The 19,244-nt window shown below is 45.0% G+C and overlaps 1 protein-coding gene across 8 annotated transcripts in view; it reads left to right on the top strand.

The window, feature by feature from the left end:
• AOPEP (aminopeptidase O (putative)) overlaps nucleotides 1-19,244 on the top strand; it is a 437,655-nt gene that overhangs the window by 267,893 nt on the left and 150,518 nt on the right. For all 8 annotated transcript variants that reach the window (XM_071221641.1, XM_024558404.4, XM_053925241.2 and 5 more), the window contains one exon: nucleotides 2,447-2,553. In XM_071221641.1, coding sequence (XP_071077742.1) covers nucleotides 2,447-2,553 — 107 coding nt within the window. The remainder of the gene's footprint in view (nucleotides 1-2,446; nucleotides 2,554-19,244) is intronic.

The following is a 19,244-nucleotide window of genomic DNA, read 5'->3' as shown; positions in this document are numbered from 1 at the left end:
GAACAAGGAGATAGAAATCCGCATTCTGCTCAGAGTGGCATTCTGTAGAGAAAAGTGAATTGAGTTAGTTGCAAGATTGACTCATACAACTTGTCATCAACCTGGATAGTCTGAACTCTTTCACAGGTGTCTTAAGCAGCCTGGCTGCCGTAACAAAATACCACAGACTGGGAGGCTTAAACACACATTTGTTTTCTCACAGTTCTGTAGGCTGGAAGTCCAAGATCAAGGTGCTGACAGGCTTGATTTCTCTCTTGTCTGGCTTGGCGATGGCCACCTTCTCACTGTGTCCTCTGTGCACATGGGGAGAGAGGGCGGGAGAGGGAATAAGAGGGAGAGAGAGAGAGAGGGCTGGTGTTTCCTCTTCTTATAAGGACATCAGTCCTATTGAATTAGGGCCCCACCTCTTAGGAACTTATTATCCTTAATTACATCTTTAAAAGCCATGTTTACACCCTGGCTGGGTGATTCAGTTGGTTGGAAGATCATCCCATACACCAGGGGTCCCCAACATCTGGGTCATGGACTAGTACTTCCATGGCCTGTTAGAAACCGGGCCACACAACAGGAGGTGAGCAGGTGGGCTAGCCAGCAAAGCTTCATCTGTATTTACAGCTTCTTCCCATCACTTGCATTACTACCTGAGCTCCACATCCTGTCAGATCAGTGGTGGCATTAGATTCTCATAGGAGCTCAAATACTACTGTGAGTTGCGCTTGCAAAGGATCTAGGTTTTGCTCTCCTTATGAGAATGTAATGCCTGATGCTCTGAGGTGGAGCTGAGGTGGTAATGCTAGTGCTGGGGAGTGGCTGCAAATACAGATTATCATTAGCAGAGGTTTGCACAGAGACTATACTAAATCAATTGCTTGCAGACTCATATCAAAACCCTATCAGTGCATGGCAAGTGACAATTAAGCTGCATCTGATGGCAGACTATAAAGCCATCCCCCTGCCCTCAGTCTGTGGAAAAATTGTCTTCCATGAAACTACTCCCTGGTGCCAAAAAGGTTGGGGACCACTGCTATACACCAAAAGGCTGCACGTTCATTTCCTGGTCAGGGCACATAACTAGTTGCAAATTCCATCCCTAGTTGGAGCGTGTATGAGAAGAATCTAATCAATGTTTCTCTCTCACATCGATGTTTCTCTCTCTCCCTCTCTCTCCCTCTCTCTCTCCCTCTCTCTCTCTCTCTCTCTCTCTTTCTCTCTTTCTCTCTCTCTCCCTCCCCACCCACCCCTCTTCCTCCCTCTCTAAAATCAATTATCATTGGGCGAGGATAAAAATAAAAGCCCCATATCCAACACAGTCCCATTTAGAGTGAGAGCTTCAACATGAATTTCTGGTAGGGGGGCTTTAACTCAGTCCACAACAACAGGACATACAGAGTTTGTTGATTATCTGGCTCTGCTGACTCCTCAGCACCTTTGTCCCTCTCCGAATAGCAGCCTGCTTCTCATCTGACCACATCCCTTGTCATTCTTTAAACACATCATGTTCTTTCCAGGCCCCACGAGCCTTGCACATACTTTCCCTCTTCCTGAATTCCTCCTCCCCTGGTTGTTTCCTGCTTTCCCTGGAGACCAGCTCAGGTCCTACCACCTTCTCGGGAAAGCCTTCTGACTACCCTGGTTGGCTAGGGGGCATTCGGCTTCTTCCTTCACCTCTGTCATCACTGTACTCTGATGTTAGTGTTCTTATTCCATGCTCCCCCACACCTCCACCCCTGCCACATGCTAGACTCCATGGGGTAGGGGCTGTGTCTGTAATATCATGAGAGCCTAGCAGAGACTCCGTAAACGTCTGTTGAATGAACTATTAAAGACCTTTAATTTCCAGAAATGCCTCTAGGTACTGATGTTTCTTCCCCAGTGGATGTTTTGCTGCCCTCCCTTAAAGAGATTATAGCCATGGGACCTAGTGAGCACAAGAGTGACAGAGGGCAGGGTGCGGTGGCCTCCCCCTCCCACAGAGTGAGTCCAGGCAGTACACTGTTTCTGGTTATATGCAAACAGAGTCGTCTGGGTTGCATTAGCCGGCTCCACTGTAAACAGCCCTTAACAAAACTGAGGGCTGGAGAAATAGGAGGTAAATGTAGGGACCTTCCCCACCCTGTGCAGAAGACAATGCAGGAAAGGGCCGAATGGAATCAAATGGCCCTTTAGGGTTGCCTGCTCTTTCCAGGATGGGGTGGGGTTCCTGGACCAGGGCATGCCTCCCAAACAGGCAGCAAGAGAGAGAACAGTTGGTTCTTCCTCTGAGGACCTAAGAGGCCCCTTTGGCCTCCCAGCTTTTCTGACGGGGTGCAAGGTGCAGCAGGTAGCCCATGTTTACTGTCCTCCCTTACATAAAGCCAGCTGTTTCATTGGGTGGCTCTGACCTTGCAGGAGGACAACAGTAACCGTGTATTGTGCCTGTGTATTTGTGTGTCTGTGGTTTAAGCAGCTGGCTCCCCATGAGGCCCAGGAACAGCAGGAGCTTCGGGCTTGCCTGCGCTGGCGTCGCCTGCAAGATGAGTTGCAGAACTCCCCAGAGGAGATGCAGGTGTTGAGGTAAAGCACCATGTGATCCATCTACCTTCTCTCCTCTCCCTCCTGCTCCTCCTTCCCTTCAATACACATTTAGGCCATGTATTAAATCTGTTGTGTCCTTTTAAAATTAGGTTGGACTAGGTTACTCATCCTCCCAAAGATGTGGTTGTTATGTTTTAAATCTTTCAGGGTGTAGGTTTGGATTTGCCTTCTGACATTTTTCTGTTGTCTCTCTATTCAGGAAAAAACTATCACAGGCCTTTTCATGTACCAAATTCTTTGTTTGAAGTTCTAATAGTCACTTCATGTGGTGGCTGGGGACTTGGAGAAGGGTGGGCTTCGTAGCCTGTCAGACAGTAACCCTTTAAAGTCAAAAGGAAAAAAAAAGTCCCTTTAGGAAATACTGATTCCTAAGTGTTTAGTAGTAACAGATGTTTGTGTCAATGGGGCCTTTTGTTCAGGATCCATCCCAGCAGGAGGCCACTCCTGTGGGAGGGTTCTACTCCCAGCTCCACAGTTTTGTTTTCAGAGTGTCTTGCAGCACCTGTAGGATTTACTTCTTGCCTTTTTCCATTTTTGTCCCTCTCTGCTTTGTTCCTTGTCTTCACTTCCCTGAATAGTTGTTTATCTGACACCTCCAGCTTAGGCCTCGGACTGTGGTTGCTATGGCAATAGAAGCTTTCATCCTGCCCCCTCTAGACTAGAGCCAAGTGTTTGGAGTCCACAATCAGACAGGTGGGAAGGTGGCCATCCAGGAATCACCCCCACTTTAGATGGCAGCCCCCAAGGCCACGCCACTTCCTGGGCAGAAGCCTGCCTGACAGGGCTCCAGCTCCCTGTTGTCACTGTTTTTAAATAAACCCACCACTCCATAGTGACTGTCCATGGAGGCCCAAGTCTGAGGGAACTGCCTTGCCCAGTGTGACCCTGGAGGATGGTGCTTTCATGCAGCAAGGCAGCTCTTCCTACAGAGAAGTCCCTGCTCACAAGCTAACGGCTGCCACCAGAGCTGACTCATCCATTGTTCAGGAGAGCCAGCAGGAGCCCTGCATTCCCCACCCCGCACTACTATTCTCGCATCTGTTCACTTGGCTAGTGGGACAGCTATGCCCATGTGGACAGGGCCATGTCCTCACAAAGCTTCCCCTTAGCTGGGACACTGTCATGTGCATAGCTAGTTACAGGTGGTGAGAAGTAGGGAGAAAGGAACACAGTGATTTACAGTGAGCAGTTGGGTAATGCCTCTGGGAGATGCAGGAAGGCCCTGAGGTAGGAAAGGGCTTGGCATGCCAGTACAGAGAGGACGGCAGTGTGGCTGGAAGGGCAGGGAGGGCAGGCAGGAGCCAGGTCCGAGAGCCTTACCCCAGTACTATGGAAGCCATGCCAGGGCCTTCAGCAGGGAAGGCTCATGCTCTGTCTTGTGGGTTTACAGTGCTGCTCTGGCTCCTGTGTTGGGTGGGTGCAGGCAGCATACAGAGAGCAATGAGCAGGGTTAGAACACTACAGTCGTCTATAATGGAGTTCCTGGTGGTGGCAGTGACAGACACAAGAAGCAGACCTGTTTGGGACGTGTTTTGGCAGTGGGACTAGCAGGCCTTCTGTCACTCGAATGTCGAGAAGAGGAACATGAGAGTGCCCAGAATGATTTCTCGGCCTCTGACTTGAGCAGCTGGGTGAGGTAGCACAGAATGTGAGAGGGGCATAGTGTGGTGGGGAAAACAAAGTTTCCAGTTTTGCATGCATTCTGTTTGAGATGCCCAAATAGCTGTTCAGTATTGAGAACTCAGTGGGGTCTACAAGTCAAGAGCTCACAGGAGAGATTGGAACATTTGGCCTATAAATACTTTAAAATCTGAGCACATCGAAATCACCAGGGAGAGAGGAAAGTGAGAGAAGTACTTGGGAGGAAGATGAGGAGCCAGCAGAGGAGCTGGGGAAATTAATGTAGAGAAAACTCAGACACCAGAAGCCAGGACAAAAAGTAAAGAAGGTGGGAGTGGGGTGTTGGATGCTGCTGAGGGGTGTGTATAAAAGGAGGGAAAGAAGTGACCTTTGGGTTAGACCACATAAAGATGTTGTGGTGTTGACATGCATGCATTTATTTGTGAGTGCTGGAGAAGGTAGCCAGACTGAAGCTGGTACAAGAGTGAATGGTTGGTCAGAAGGTGGACGCAGTGAGTATGGACTTTGTAAGGAAGCTATGCTCAGGGGAAGCAGAGAAAAGTCGGAGAGGTTTGTCTTAGGGTGGCTGATGCAGGCACATGTGCAAGCTGTATAACTGCCAATCCTGCCACTCTCGAGACTCAGTTTTTTCTTTCTTCAGCGCTTATTATGGTATTGGTTTTTGTCTTAGTATTCAGAAATTATATTTGCCTAAATTTAGGCTAACCATGAAATGACTGAATTTGAAAGACCTGTTGCACATCGTTACAGAAAATATTGTTATCAGATGTGCCTACAATGAAGAGGAAATGTTTCTGAACCCACCCTGAATTATGTGGTCTAGGGTTAGTTTATTCCCATCTCTTAGAATTCTCCCTGACATGGACACAGAGAAACTAGAATTTGCTGAAACTGAAAGGAAGAACTGGAGTTGTAAAAATTTGTTCTCGGACTTTGTTTTGGTTTAATACACAAATAACATCTGGAAAAGAAGTCTCTTAAAATAATACAATAATTAAAGATGCTGTCTTTTTTTTTTTTTTTTTGTCTTTTAAGATATCCCATGGTTTTGAAGTGATGAACCAAGAACGATTTAGAAGTCTTGATCTGTGTCTTGATACATTCCTCCATGGTGCCAGCTGCTGTGGAGACTTCCTTTACCTGTCTTTGCAGCAGCTCTCAGCGTGGCTGACCCCTCCCTCCTAAAAACACTTTATTCTCTTGGCTTCTGTGTGTCACACTCTCCTTGATTTCCTTCTGCCTCATTGGCCAGTCCTTCCCTACCTCTCCTGCTGGTATTAACATTTTCACAGAGATGAGTCAAGGCTCAGAAGGACTGAATAAGTGTCCAGTGTCACACAGGGAATAAAGAGCAGAGCAGAGGTTGAAACTATCTTCTTTCCCTAACCCATCTTGCTGCTTCAAGAAACTCCATATCACACTGAGTTGTATTAAAATAAGGAAGGACATGAAGGTTGGAGTAAAAGAAAGTATCCTTAACCAACTATCTTTGTCTTTTTCTTTTAAATATATTTTATTGATTATGCTATAACAGTTATCCCATTTCCCTCCCTTTATTCCCCTCCACCCTGCTCACCCCCTCCCACCCACATTCCCCCCTTTAGGTCATGTCCATGGGTCATACACAGAAGTTCTTTGGCTTCTACATTTCCTATACTATTCTTAACCTCCCCCTGTCTATCTTCTACCTACCATTTGTGCTACTTATTCCCTGTACCTTTTGCCCCTATCTCCCCCTCCCACTCCCCCGCTGAAAACCTTCCATGTGATTCCCATTTCTGTGATTCTGTTCCTGTTCTAGTTGTTTGCTTAGTTTGTATTTGTTTTTGTTTTTATTTTAGGTTTGGTTGTTAATAACTGCGAGTCTGTAGTCATTTTACTGTTCATATTTTTTATCTTCTTTTTCTTAAGATAAGTCCCTTTAACATTTCATATAATAAGGACTTGGTGATGATGAACTCCTTCAACTTGACCTTATCTGGGAAGCACTTTATCTGCCCTTCCATTCTAAATGATAGCTTTGCTGGATAGTGTAATCTTGGATGTAGGTCCTTGCCCTTCATGACTTGGAATACTTCTTTCCAGCCCGTTCTTGCCTGTAAGGTCTCTTTGGAAAAATCAGCTGACAGTCTTATGGGAACCCCTTTGTAGGTAACTGTGTCCTTTTCTCTTGCTGCTTCTAAGATTCTCTCCTTATATTTAATCTTGGGTAATGTAATGATTATGTGCCTTAGTGTGTGATTCCTTGGATCCAACTTCTTTGGGACTCTCCGAGCTTCCTGGACTTCCTGGTAGTCTATTTCCTTTGCCAGATTAGGGAAGTTCTCCTTCATTATTTGTTCAAATAACTTCAATTTCTTGCTCTTCCTCTTCTCCTTCTGGCACTCCTATGATTCAGATATTGGAATGTTTCAAGATGTCCTGGAGGTTCCTAAGCCCCTCCTCATTTTTTTTAATTCTTATTTCTTCATTCTGTTCCAGCTGAATGTTTATTTCTTCCTTCCCGTAACTGTTGGTTCCCTGTACATTTTCCTTTATTTCACTTAGCATAGCCTTCACTTTTTCCTCTATTTTGCGACCATACTCACCAATTCTATGAGCATCCTGATTACCAGTGTTTTGAGCTGTGCATCCAATAGGTTGGCTATCTCTTCATTGCTTAGTTGTATTTTTTTCTGGAGCTTTGATCTGTTCTTTCATTTGGGCCTTTTTTTTTTTTTTTTGTCTCGGCACACCTGTTACATACATAGTCAGAGGTGGAACCTTAGGTGTTCACCAGGCTGGGGCAATCCATGTCACCGTGGGAACAAAGCCACTTGTTCAGCTCTCTGCCAGCTTTCAGTCACTTTCCCAGCTACCCATAATGAAATTGGGCCCTTCTGGTGCTGATTCCCGGGTGGATGGGCTTGTGTATATTCTAGCAGCCTGTTGGTCTCTCCAAGGAACTCTCCTGTGACGCTGGGAGTTTCTCAGCCTCATAGGTGTTTTCAGTGGGAGGTTTGATGCTTTATTTCCCCACTCTGGAATCCTGGGTTGTGCGGTCTGTCTTGCTCCCTAGTTGTTCCTCCTGGTTTATCTGTATGCGAATGTGGGACTGCCTAGTCTGCAATCCTTCACCTCGCCAGGTCCGCCAGCTGCAGCCTTGCCCCAGTCTTCTCCACCCAGCTGCCCATCTCCACCCCTCCAACGGTCTGGATGAATGTTTCTTCTTCTTTTTTTTTCTTTCCTTTTTTTAAAAAATATATTTATTGATTATGCTATTACAGTTGTCCCATTTCCCCCCCCCCACTCCACTCCATCCTGCCCACCCCCCTCCCTCCCACATTCCCCCACTATAGTTCATGTCCATAGGTCATACTTATAAGTTCTTTGGCTTCTACATTTCCTACACTATTTTTACCCTCCCCCTGTCTATTTTCCACCTATCATCTATGCTACTTATTCTCTGTACCTTTCCCCCCCTCTCCCCCTCCCACTCCCTTAATGACAACCCTCATGTTCTAGTTGTTTGCCTACTTTGCTCTCGTTTTTGTTTTATGTGTGGCCGTTAATAACTGTGAGTTTGCTGTCATTTTTACTGTTCCTATTTTTGATCTTCTTTTTCGTAGGTAACTCCCTTTAACATTTCATATAATAAGGGCTTGGTGATGATGAGCTTCTTTAACTTGACCTTATCTGAGAAGCACTTTATCTTCTCTTCCATTCTAAGTGATAGCTTTGCTGGATACAGTAATCTTGGATGTAGGTCCTTGCGTTTAATCTTGGGTAATGTAATTATGATGTGCCTTGTTGTGTTCCTCCTTGGGTCCAGCTCTTTGGGACTCTCTGAGCTTCCTGGACTTCCCAGAAGTCTATTTCCTTTGCTAGATTAGGGAAGTTCTCCTTCATTATTTGTTCAAATAAGTTTTCAATTTTTTGTTCTTCCTCTTCTCCTTCTGGCACCCCTATAATTCGGATGTTGGAACCTTTGAAGGCGTCCGGGAGGTTCCTGAGCCTCTCCTCATTTTTCCAAGTTCTTGTTTCTTCATTCTTTTCTGGTTGGATGTTTGTTTCTTCCTTCTGGTCCACACCATTGATTTGAGTCCCAGTTTCCTTCTCATCACTATTGGTTCCCTGTACATTTTCCTTTGTTTCTCTTAGCATAGGCTTCATTTTTTCATCTGTTTTTCGAATAGATTCAACCAAGTCTGTGAGCATATTGATAACCAGTGCTTTGAACTGTGCATCCGATAGGTTGACTATCTCTTCCTCGCTTAGTTGTATTTTTTCTGGAGCTTTGAAGTGTTCTGTCATTTGGGCCATTTTTTGTTTGTTTGTTTGTCTTGGCGCGTCTGTTACTTTAAGGGGTGGAGCCTTAGGTGTTCCCCGGGGCGGGTTAATGCTGGTTGCTGCGCTATGATGCTGTACGTGGGGGAGGGGCCGAGTGGGAGCAATGGCGCCTGCCTCACTCTCCTCCGGCTTTCAGTCTTTCACTCCGCTACCCAAAATCAAACTGGGCCACTCTGGTGCTGGTTCCCGAGTAAGTGGGCCTGTGCACACTCTAGGCCCCTGTGGGTCCCTCCAACGACCTCTCATGTGAGGCTGGGAGTCTCTCCTGCTGCCACCCCAACCCCCACGGGCGTTTTCAATCAGAGGTTTGAGGCTTTATTTCCCCCGTGCTGTAGCCCTGGGTTGTGCAGTCTGCTTCGCTCCCCGCCGTTCGTCCTGTTTATCTGTGGGCGAATGTGGTGCCGCAGGGTGCTACCCGCTGCTCTGCCTGCCCCGTTCTCCGCCACTCTGAGTCCGGCCCTCTGGGTTTATCTGTGCAAATGTGGGGCCACAGGGTCTGCTAGTGTTTGGACTGCCTGCGCCATTTGTCCCACACTCTGCCAGTCTCAGTCCCGCCACAGCCACGTGAGTCCTCTCCACCCTGGTGCCCGTCTCCGCCCCTCCTACCAGTCTGGATGAATGTTTATTTTCTATTTCCTTGGTGTTGGTCCCCCTTGCTGTTCGATTCTCTGTCAGTTCTGGTTGTGCGAGGAGGCGCAGTGTGTCTACCTACGCCGCCATCTTGGTTCTCCGAATGTTTCTTCTTTAACTCCTTGGTTGTCGGACGTCCATACAGTTTGATTTTCTGTCAGTTCTGGATGTTTTTTGTTTTTAAATTTGTCGTTGTCCTTCTTTTGGTTGTGCAAGGAGGCACAGTGTGTCTACCTATGCCTCCATCTTGGCCAGAATCATGTATCTTTGTCTTTTTATACATGAAAAGCATGTGTCTGAATTTTTTCAGTAAATACTGGGAGAAAAGAAAACAGCATTGTGTTGTTGATTATAGATATTGTAGTATTAACAAAGTGAGAAGAGAAAAAGTAATTGGTCTCTTTTGATCTGACCTGACAATTTTAGCGATTTAAAGGAACCCTTCCATTTGTGCCTTCCATACATCCAGGATTAAATCATGGCTCACATCAAATGTGTCTTCGATTGACATGGTTGTAAGTGTCCTTTGGTTTCCATAGTTTTTTATGTTCTCCCAGCCTTCTCAGCCTTCCTTGGCTGGGGAGCCTGTAAATGTGGCTGCCGGCTGCTGAGGCACGGCCATTTGGTCAGAGTTTCAAAATGCTAGGGGTCATATTACTGACTCTGTACTTTTTCCCATTTGTTAATTATTAAAGACGCCTTTCCTGTAGATGAGACCCCAGTAGCTCTCTCCAGACTCCCCCTCACCTCTCCATCAGCCCTGCATAATTGTGCACCAGGTGAACCTGATCTCATTGCTGTCCTTCTCTACACTGCCTGGCTGCCTCCTCTTCACTTTCTCCTGTTGTCCCCTCAGCATCCCCACCCCCAGCCAAAAACCTTCCCTCTTGGCCAGTGCAGAGTCCTGACTCCTGCCAGGGAAGATGCAGGGGGCTTCTAAAAGGCTCTATGCCTTTTGTCTCTAGGGCACAGCTAGATTCCGGCATCTTCTCTTTAAGTGCTTTTAGTGAGATGCTCTTGACAGGCTCGTGGGAGGGAAGAGCTCTAGTGGTGAGGTCAGAAGAAATCTTTGTTGGTTTTTATTGTGATTTATTATCACACCCCCCTTTTCTAGATTTATTGTTAAAGTCAAACTTGTGCTGAGAAAAACATTAAAATATATCACATTGAGGGGGTTCTGACGAGCCCAAATTCTGACGTAGCTCTTTCTCCTAGCTGCTGCCTGCACCGTCTGTACAATTGTAGAGAAACGTGGACACCCTCTCCTACCCTGATCATGAATGCCTCACTCCCGGTCACAAAGACATCCCATAATAACAGGGAAAACCCTAAGTAATTCTGTCTGAAGCCAAAATGAAATGTGTGTGCCCTGAGGTCTGTAGTTTGCAATGCCTAAGCACTCTGTATATTCCATTTAAAACAGTAATACTTTTAAAATTAAAAGTTCATGTGTAAACCTTCTCTAATATGCATGAAGTTTTCATCTCTAAAGTTTTTCTCAAAATTTTTATTTCTAATCCTTGAAGGCCATAGCAATCTTTTCCCACCCACATGTGGGAACACATCCATTAGCTGCTCCATAAGTCTGCCTCAGGGAAAATTTCCCCTCCTTCAAAAGTCCCTTGTTGCTATCACAGGCCCACCTGTAGCTCAGAGGTTCAGTGTTCTCCAGGCACCTCCATCCAGGGCCTGAGTGCTCCCCAGCATCCTTACCTTAGTCACCACTGGCCCCACAGGCTGTGAATGTAATTCCAGGCCTTCCCTTCTCTCCTTTTTTTTCCTTTTGCCTCCTTCCCACAGGGAAACTAGGGCCATCAGCCTGTTCTCCCTTTGATTCTATAAATGCATCAACATCAACATCTATCCTAATCTCTAGATGCCTGAGTGCCAACCTGCTGTCAGTCTTCATATAGTTACAGATACATTTCTAATTCTAGAAGGTGAAACTAGAATATATATAAGGTGAGAAGGGAAGAATGATGCTCTCATCACTTTGGACCAAGGACTGGGATCATGAGTCAAGGAAACTGTTTTTTCCTAAGGTCATCGTGCCCTGTGATCCCCAGATTCTATCAAACATATTGCAGTTCCTGTTTTTTTGGACTCCTCTGCTTTTTTGGGTACCATTGATAGCTCTTGCTTTCTGGGAATTTCTGCCACATGGCATTCATGCAGCCCCTCCCCGGTTCTCCTTGTACCCTCTGCTGCCCTTCCTCCATCTTTGTTGCTGTCTACTGTTTGTCTCCCTGCCTTTCCAGAGCTGGTGTCCCCAGGAGGCTCCCTCTTGGTTGTATATCCTCCTGGAGTGGTCTTACTTGGGTGGTCACTCTGCTTGGGTGCCCAGAAGCAGAGATTATTTGGAAGTATCCCCAGGAGGGGAGTCCACAGGGGGAAGAGAAAGTGAGAAGAAGGGAAGGAGACCATGCTGGGTGCCATGATATCAAGTCAAGTACCATGGGATTGCTCTGGAGGCATTGTGGGTCAGACCCAGCGTTTCCCCATTAAGAGCAAAAGGCCCAGATTGCATCATCATTGCCTGGAGAGATGTACATTCTCAGGTCCTTCTGGATCTATTGTTCACGGGCAAAACATGTCAGGCAACCTGAAGGCCACATCTGACAAAGAGTCACAGAGAACACGCCAAGAGCTGATGTGCACAAAGGTGATAAAAGTCCTACGGAATATGAGTGGGGCATGGGCACTGCTGGCCACACCTTCTGTCTATGGTGGAGGCTCCCAAGTTGCCAGGCCAGGCCAGCCCAGGCCAGCCAGGTCTTAAAAATCAGATGTGAATGCTTAACTGCCCATTTGGCATAATCTCTTCCTGGTTGCTCTATAGGCATCTCACATTCGTAATCTCCTCTTCTCACCCCATCTGCTCACCGCCTCTAGGGTCAAACTCATAGGTAAAAACCTGGGAGTCATCCAGCTCCCCCCATCCCCTGACCTCCCTTCCCTTTCCCCCGCTCCCCTTCCCTTAGAGGGCTTAAGCCATCACTATTAACTCACCTTATAAGTATTGGTTTTACCAAAAAGTTTGGGGGTGGGGTCCATAAAATAAAAGACACATCCTTTATTTGCACCAATAACTTTATTGATTTGGATAATTTGAGTTATGTCGGCTTTTTTTCACATGGCATAACACTGATTGTTCTCAATTAATGTCTCCATTTGATCTCTGTCAACTTCAACTGGTCTACCCAACCTTGGAGCATCATCCAACAAGAAATTTCCAGCACAAAACTTTGCAAACCACCTTTGACACATTCATGCCACCTTCTCCATACACTGCATCATTTTTTTTATATTTCAGTTGCATTTTTACCTTTCTTGACATAGTAAAGCATAAAATGCTGAAAATGTTGCTTGTTTTCTTCCATCCTCAATATTAAAATGTCTACACAAAAAATTTACCAGTTTTCATGTTTTTTTTAAATGTACCCTGATATGACAGCTGTTACAACACAGCCTAACAAAATTGTTTTGAATGAAGTTAAAGACAATTTTAAGCACTACTAGAGCCATCTTATAGAAAAAATGGGAAAAACCAAGTGAACTTTTTGGCCAACCCAGTACTTCTCAATTCCCTACCCCTAACACTACTATCTCTCTGTTTATAACTTAATGGTTTGCATGTACCAACCCTGCAGCCTCCAAATGGTTTTCTGCCTTTAATCTTGTCCTGTCAAATTATCTTCCACACTTCCACTGGGGAGCTCTACCTAAAACACCTATGATTCTGCCACCTCCTTGCTTAAAACCCTCCAAAAGTTTCATCTCCAGGAAAAACTTCACGCTTCTTAATACAGCAGTCAAGGCCCCACACACCATCACTCCTACCTGTTTTTTCAGCCTCTTCTCATGCCACTCTTTGCTTCTCCCTCCAGCCATCCCAAATAGTTCATAAAACCCTACTGTGTTAGGTTGTCAGGGCTGCCAAACAAAATACCACAGACTGGTATGAGGTTGAAACAACAGAAATTTATTGTCCTACAGTTCTGGAGGGTAGAAGTCCAAGATTAAGGTATCAGCAGGTTTGGTTTCTTTTGCAGCCTCACTCCTTTACTTGCAGATAGCCTTCTTCTTGCTGTGTCCTCACGTGGTCTTTTCTCTGTGTGCAACACTCCTCTTGTCTCTCTGTATGTGCTAATCTCCTCTTACATAAGGACACCAGCCAGATTGGATTGAAGCCCAACCTGCTGGCTTTATTCTCACTTAACTACCTCTTTAAAGGCCCTGTCTGCAAATGCAGTCACATTCTGAGGTATTGAGGGTTAGGACTGCAACATAAAAATTTTGGAGAAATATAATTTGGCCCATAACACCTACTATCAGCCTGTTGTTTCTTACCTCCTTGCCTTTTTTCATGTTGCCTTTATTTAGAATATTCCTCCCCTGTTGCATGACTCCAAGTTTTTATGACTCAGCACAGATATCACTGCCTGCAAAAAGCCTCAAGCCCAACCCTGAAAAGACAAGCTGGTGACCCTCCGCTGTACCCCCTAAATGCTCTGGTTATATCTCCATTCTGACCTTACTACTTTATTTGATAATTACCTTTAGAATGAAACATTATTGAATTGCCAATATTCACCATTTTTAACCAACAGAACAATTTTCTATGGTCCGACCTAATACATCTCTCTTCTGACTCATCAGCCTTTTGAACCTAGGGACAATGTCTTCTTTACCTCTGTATACCACAGTGCTTGGCACTGAGTGCATACTTGATGATTGTTGAAGAAATGAATGTTGTATACAACATGATCTCTATCCCGAAGATTCTTTGTATATTATTTGGAGAGTTGAAATATTGGCCACAAGACATAGATAGACAAATCCTAGGCTCCGCCCTCAGAGTTCTAAGAACTGGGAGTTTAATATTGGTAGGTTTGTTAGAAAGGGCCATTGGGAAGATGTGAGGCTTGAGTTGGGATGGTAAGAAGGGACAGCCATGAGACTGGTAAAGAGGTGGAGGAAAGGGAACTCAGTGAGCAAAGCACGGCAGGTGTAAGCAGTGAATTGATGGTGGGAATGGGCGTTAAATTAGAATGGGTTTACTGGAGAGGATAGGCATTAAGAAACTGTGAGACTGAAGTTGAACCAGGGAAGGACAGGCTAAGTAATGGAGTTCCATAGATGCTGAATTCAGAGTTTGCATGTGATCATCCAGGCAGTGGGAACTATTGTCAGTACCATGAATTATATATAAATGGAGTGCTGGGAAGATTACCCAGATTTTAGGATGACACATGGTCAGAGATACAGAGTCTAGAGGCTGGATGGAATAGGTGGCTGTTTCAGGAACCCAGACCTGAGTTAGAAGAGCTTGAGATCCTCTTCTTGGTTGGCCACAGGCTCTGACTGAATCTCATATTTGGGCTACTCAAAACTGATTGAAATGTCAGTACAGCTTCAAAGAAGGCTTCTAATAATGTGATGTAAAGCTATCCCTGACTAAAGAGGAGGATTGATCCACTAAAGGAACTGGGAGAATATATGGTTTTGTGAAATTTGTTATGACATTGAACAGAGTGAAACGCAGCAATCCCACTTCTTCTTGGGCCAGGCCTGGTCAATCCTGCCTCATTTTAGAGAAACATCATCTGAGGATGCAGGCCTGCATTCTCCCCAGAGCTCGACAGTCTTCAGTCTCAACCCAGGAGAGTAGCGTGGGCTTTACAAGAGTAAGCCTAAGAACCCACAACCTGGATTTGACTGGATTCAGTTCTGACTCCACTATAAGCTAAGTGACCTTGAGAGAGTTATACAACCACACTGAGCTTTAGTCTTCTCTCCGTAAAATAACACAATAGTTTCTACTATTGTAGAAACTAGTTTTAAGAGGAGTGTGAGGAATCTATGTGATGAAGATATACAAATCATTTAGAACACTTATATTAGGTTGAATAACAGCAAATTGCCATTTTGGTGCATTTAAAATGGCTGAATATTGTCAATTCCCTATTGTTCTACCTATAGTAAATATTCAGCAAGTGTTAGATACTGACCCTCTGGCACCTGCTAAATATTTGCCCAAGAAGTGCCAGAGGACACAAGGACATAGCCCCCACAGTCAGCCCCACTCTCCCCCAGCTTATTCTGGTTTCCTCATCCTACCTTGTTCCTCCCACCATCCTCCCCAAGGCTCTGGGCTGGCCAGTTCTGTCTTGTATTGCTGCCTCCCTCTCTTGATGACCATAAAGGGCACCCTGTTCTTGTCTCTTTACCAGCCAGAGCCTGGAAACCTACCTTTCCTCCTGACATACTTAAAATTGACAGGAGTGTTTAAAAAGTTAATTTTGCTAGGAATTAAAAGGACATTTTCTTTTAAAGTACAAGAGACTTACAGCCAGATGGAGGCATGTGTATATACTGTTCCTCCTCGCACAACCAAAAGAAGGACAACAACAAATTTAAAAACAAAAGCCAACCAGAACTGACAGAAAATCAAACTGTATGGAAGTCCAACAACCGAGGAGTTAAAGAAGAAACATTCATCGAGACCGGTAGGAGGGGTGGAGATGGGCAGTCAGGTGGAGAGGATTTGCAGCAAGGAGGCAGCTGGTGGACCGGACAGTTCAACATTTGACTGTAGATAAACCGGAAGGAACAACTGAGGAGTGAGACAGACTGCACAACCCAGGGTTCCATTGCGGGGAAATAAAGCCTCAAAATCTCTGACTGAAAAATCCTGTGGGTGTTGAGATGGTGGGAGAAACTTCCAGCCTCACAGAAGAGTTCACTGGACAGAACCACAGGGTCCTAGAACATACACAAACCCACCCACCCAGCAATCAGCACCAGAAGGGCCCAATTTCATTATGGGTAGCTGGGGAAGTGACTGAAAGCTGGCAGAGAGCTGAACAAGTGGCTTTGTTCCCATGGTGACATGGATTGCCCCAGCCTGGTGAACACCTAAGGTTCCACCTCTGACTATGTATTTAACAGGTGAGCTGAGACAAAAAAAAAAAAGGCCCAAATGAAAGAACAGATCAAAGCTCCAAAAAAATACAACTAAGCAATGAAGAGATAGCCAACCTATTGGATGCACAGCTCAAAACACTGGTATTCAGGATGCTCATAGAATTGGTTGAGTATGGTCGCAAAATAGAGGAAAAAGTGAAGGCTATGCTAAGTGAAATAAAGGAAAATGTACAGGGAACCAACAGTGATGGGAAGGAAAATGGGATTCAAATCAACTATTTGGACCAGAAGGAAGAAATAAACATTCAGCTGGAACAGAATGAAGAAATAAGAATTTTAAAAAATGAGGAGAGGCTTAGGAACCTCCAGGACAACTTTAAACATTCCAACACCAGAATCAAAGGGGTGCTGGAAGAAGAAGAGGAAGAACAAGAAATTGAAAAGTTATTTGAACAAATAATGAAGGAGAACTTCCCTAATTTGGCAAAGGAAATAGACTTCCAGGAAGTCCAGGAAGCTCAAAAAGCCCCAGAGAAGTTGGACCCAAGGAAGCATACACCAAGACACATAATCATTACATTACCCAAGATTAAATATAAGGAGAGAATTTTAAAAGCAACAGGAGAAAAGGAGACAGTTACCTACAAAGGAATTCCCATCAGACTATCAGCTGATTACTCAAAAGAAACCTTGCAGGCAAAAAGGGGCTGGAAAGAAGTATTCAAAGTCATGAAAGGCAAGGACCTACATCCAAGATTACACTATCCAGCAAAGCTCTTATTTAGAATGGAAGGGCAGATAAAGTGCTTCCCAGGTAAGGCCAAGTTGAAGGAGTTCATCATCACCAAGCCATTATTATATGAAATGTTAAAGGGACTTATCTAAGAAAAAGAAGAAGGTCAAAACTATGAACAGTAAAATGACAATAAACTCAACAACCGAACCTAAAAAAGCCCCCCCAAAACTAAGCAAACAACTAGAACAGGAACAGAATCACAGAAATGGTGATCACTTGGAGGGTTTTCAGCGGGGAAGTGGGAGGGGGAGAGAGGGAGAAAGGTACAGGGAACAAGTAGCATAAATGGTAGGTATAAAATAGACAGGGGGAGGGGTAAGAATAGTATAGGAAATGTAGAAGCCAAAGAACTTGTATGTATGACCCATGGACATGAACTAAAGGGGGGCAATGTGGGTGGGAGGAGGTGTGCAGAGCAGAGGTAAATAAATGGGGGAAAATGAGAGAATATATTGTCTCATTTATTACACTATATTACAATAGCATAATTAATCAAATATATTAAAAAGTAAAAATGTTTAGTTACAAATGAAAAAAAGGATGGGATTAAAAGCAAAAACAAACTTTAAAAAATCTGAATGTTAAACAAAAATGCTCAAACTAATAACTTGAGGTAAGAATTAAATTAGCAATGTTTCTAAGACAAATAGGGTCCTTACCTAATGGCTTCTGGCCTAATCTCTGCATAAGGGCCATCCTGGTGTCCCCTCGGGTTCTGCTCTGTACAGCTTCCTTGGCCTCTATGCAGAATCTGACCATAGGTCTGAGAAGAAAATATTCTTGCCTTTATGGCCTTGAGGAGTTCTTACCTGAGCTCCAACCACCAGCACTGGCCGGTGCAGTTCCTAAAGTGTCTGCATCGCCTTTTGGAATTCCTGCCCTCCACCCTTCATCCCTTAGGCCTGGGATCTCCTCCACCCTGTTCCTCCTGTCTGATTTTCTTTATTTGAACCACACATGCTAGCCAGCTAGCTGTGTAGACCATTGCTCTCCTTTTGTGACAAGAGGGTGTTATACATGTGCCAGCATTTTCTGAAAAACTTTAGGGCTCTCGGCCAGCCAGAAACAGACTCTGCCCTTTCCTGTTTCAAAGGCCAGCTCCACCTCCCTGAGCTGCCCACTCAGTTCTTGCTTCCTGTTAGAGAGACACTCTGAGCTCTCACTTCTATTACCCAGCAAGGACAACAGACTTGTCCAGAGTAGTTGAACTCAAATAACCCTCCCTGTTCATTTTTGTAGACTGTTCCTTGGTTACTCATCACTCAAGTATTTCGTAGGGAGGGATAGAATTCTCCTCAACAGGCTCCTAATTACATACTTTTACTGTACATGGTATTTCAGTTTTGCAATAACATTTAGTAGGGCTTTTAAATATAGAAAAACATAAAAAAGAAATAAATCAGTTTATAGTTACTGTTTAGTTAACCATGATTTTTTAAAAAATAAAAGTATTTAGAGACTTCTGGCCAAGATGGAGGCGTAGGTAGACACACTTTGCCTCCTCGCACAACCAAAAGAAGGACAACAATTTAAAAACAAAAAACAACCAGAACTGCCAGAAAATTGAACCGTATGGAAGTCCGACAACCAAGGAGTTAAAGAAGACACATTCATCCAGACTGGTAGGAGGGGCAGAGATGCGCTGCTGGGTGGAGAGGACTCTGGGCAAGGTGGTGGCTGGAGGACCGGGATGGGCAAGAAGGTGGCTGCGGACCCAGCCAGGCAGTGGATTGTGGAGCAGGACAGGCAAGGAGCAGATGATGGATCCCGCAAGGTGGTGGCTGGTGGACACGGTGGTCCCACATTCTCAAGCAGATAAACCAGGAGGAACAAAGGGGGAGCAAAACAGACCTCACAACCCCAGGGCTCCAGTGCGGGGAAATAAAGCCTCAAACCACTGATTGAAAACCACTTGGGGATTGAGGCAGCAGCAAGAGAAACTCCCAGCTTCACAGGAGAGTTCATAGGAGAGATGTACACAAACCCAACCACATGGAAATCAGTACCAGAAGGGCCCACTTTGCTCATGGGTAGCAGGGGAAGTGACTGAAAGCTGGCAGAGAGCAGAGCAAGCGCCATTGTTCCCTCTCCAACCCCTTCCCCACATACAACATCACAGTGAAGTGAGGTGGATTGTCCAGCCCAGGTGAATAACTAAGGCTCTGCCCCTTTTACATAACAGGTGCACCAAGACCAAAAAAAAAAAAAAAAGGCCCAAATGAAAGAATACATCAAAGCTCCAGAAATAATTCAACTAAGCAACGAAGAGATAGCCAACCTATCACATGCACAGTTCAAAACACTGGTAATCAGGATGCTCACAGAATTCATTGAGCTTGGTCACAAA

Source organism: Desmodus rotundus, chromosome 1, assembly GCF_022682495.2.
Source record: "Desmodus rotundus isolate HL8 chromosome 1, HLdesRot8A.1, whole genome shotgun sequence".
Lineage (NCBI taxonomy): Eukaryota > Metazoa > Chordata > Mammalia > Chiroptera > Phyllostomidae > Desmodus > Desmodus rotundus.
This window is presented reverse-complemented; position numbering and strand designations above follow the sequence as displayed.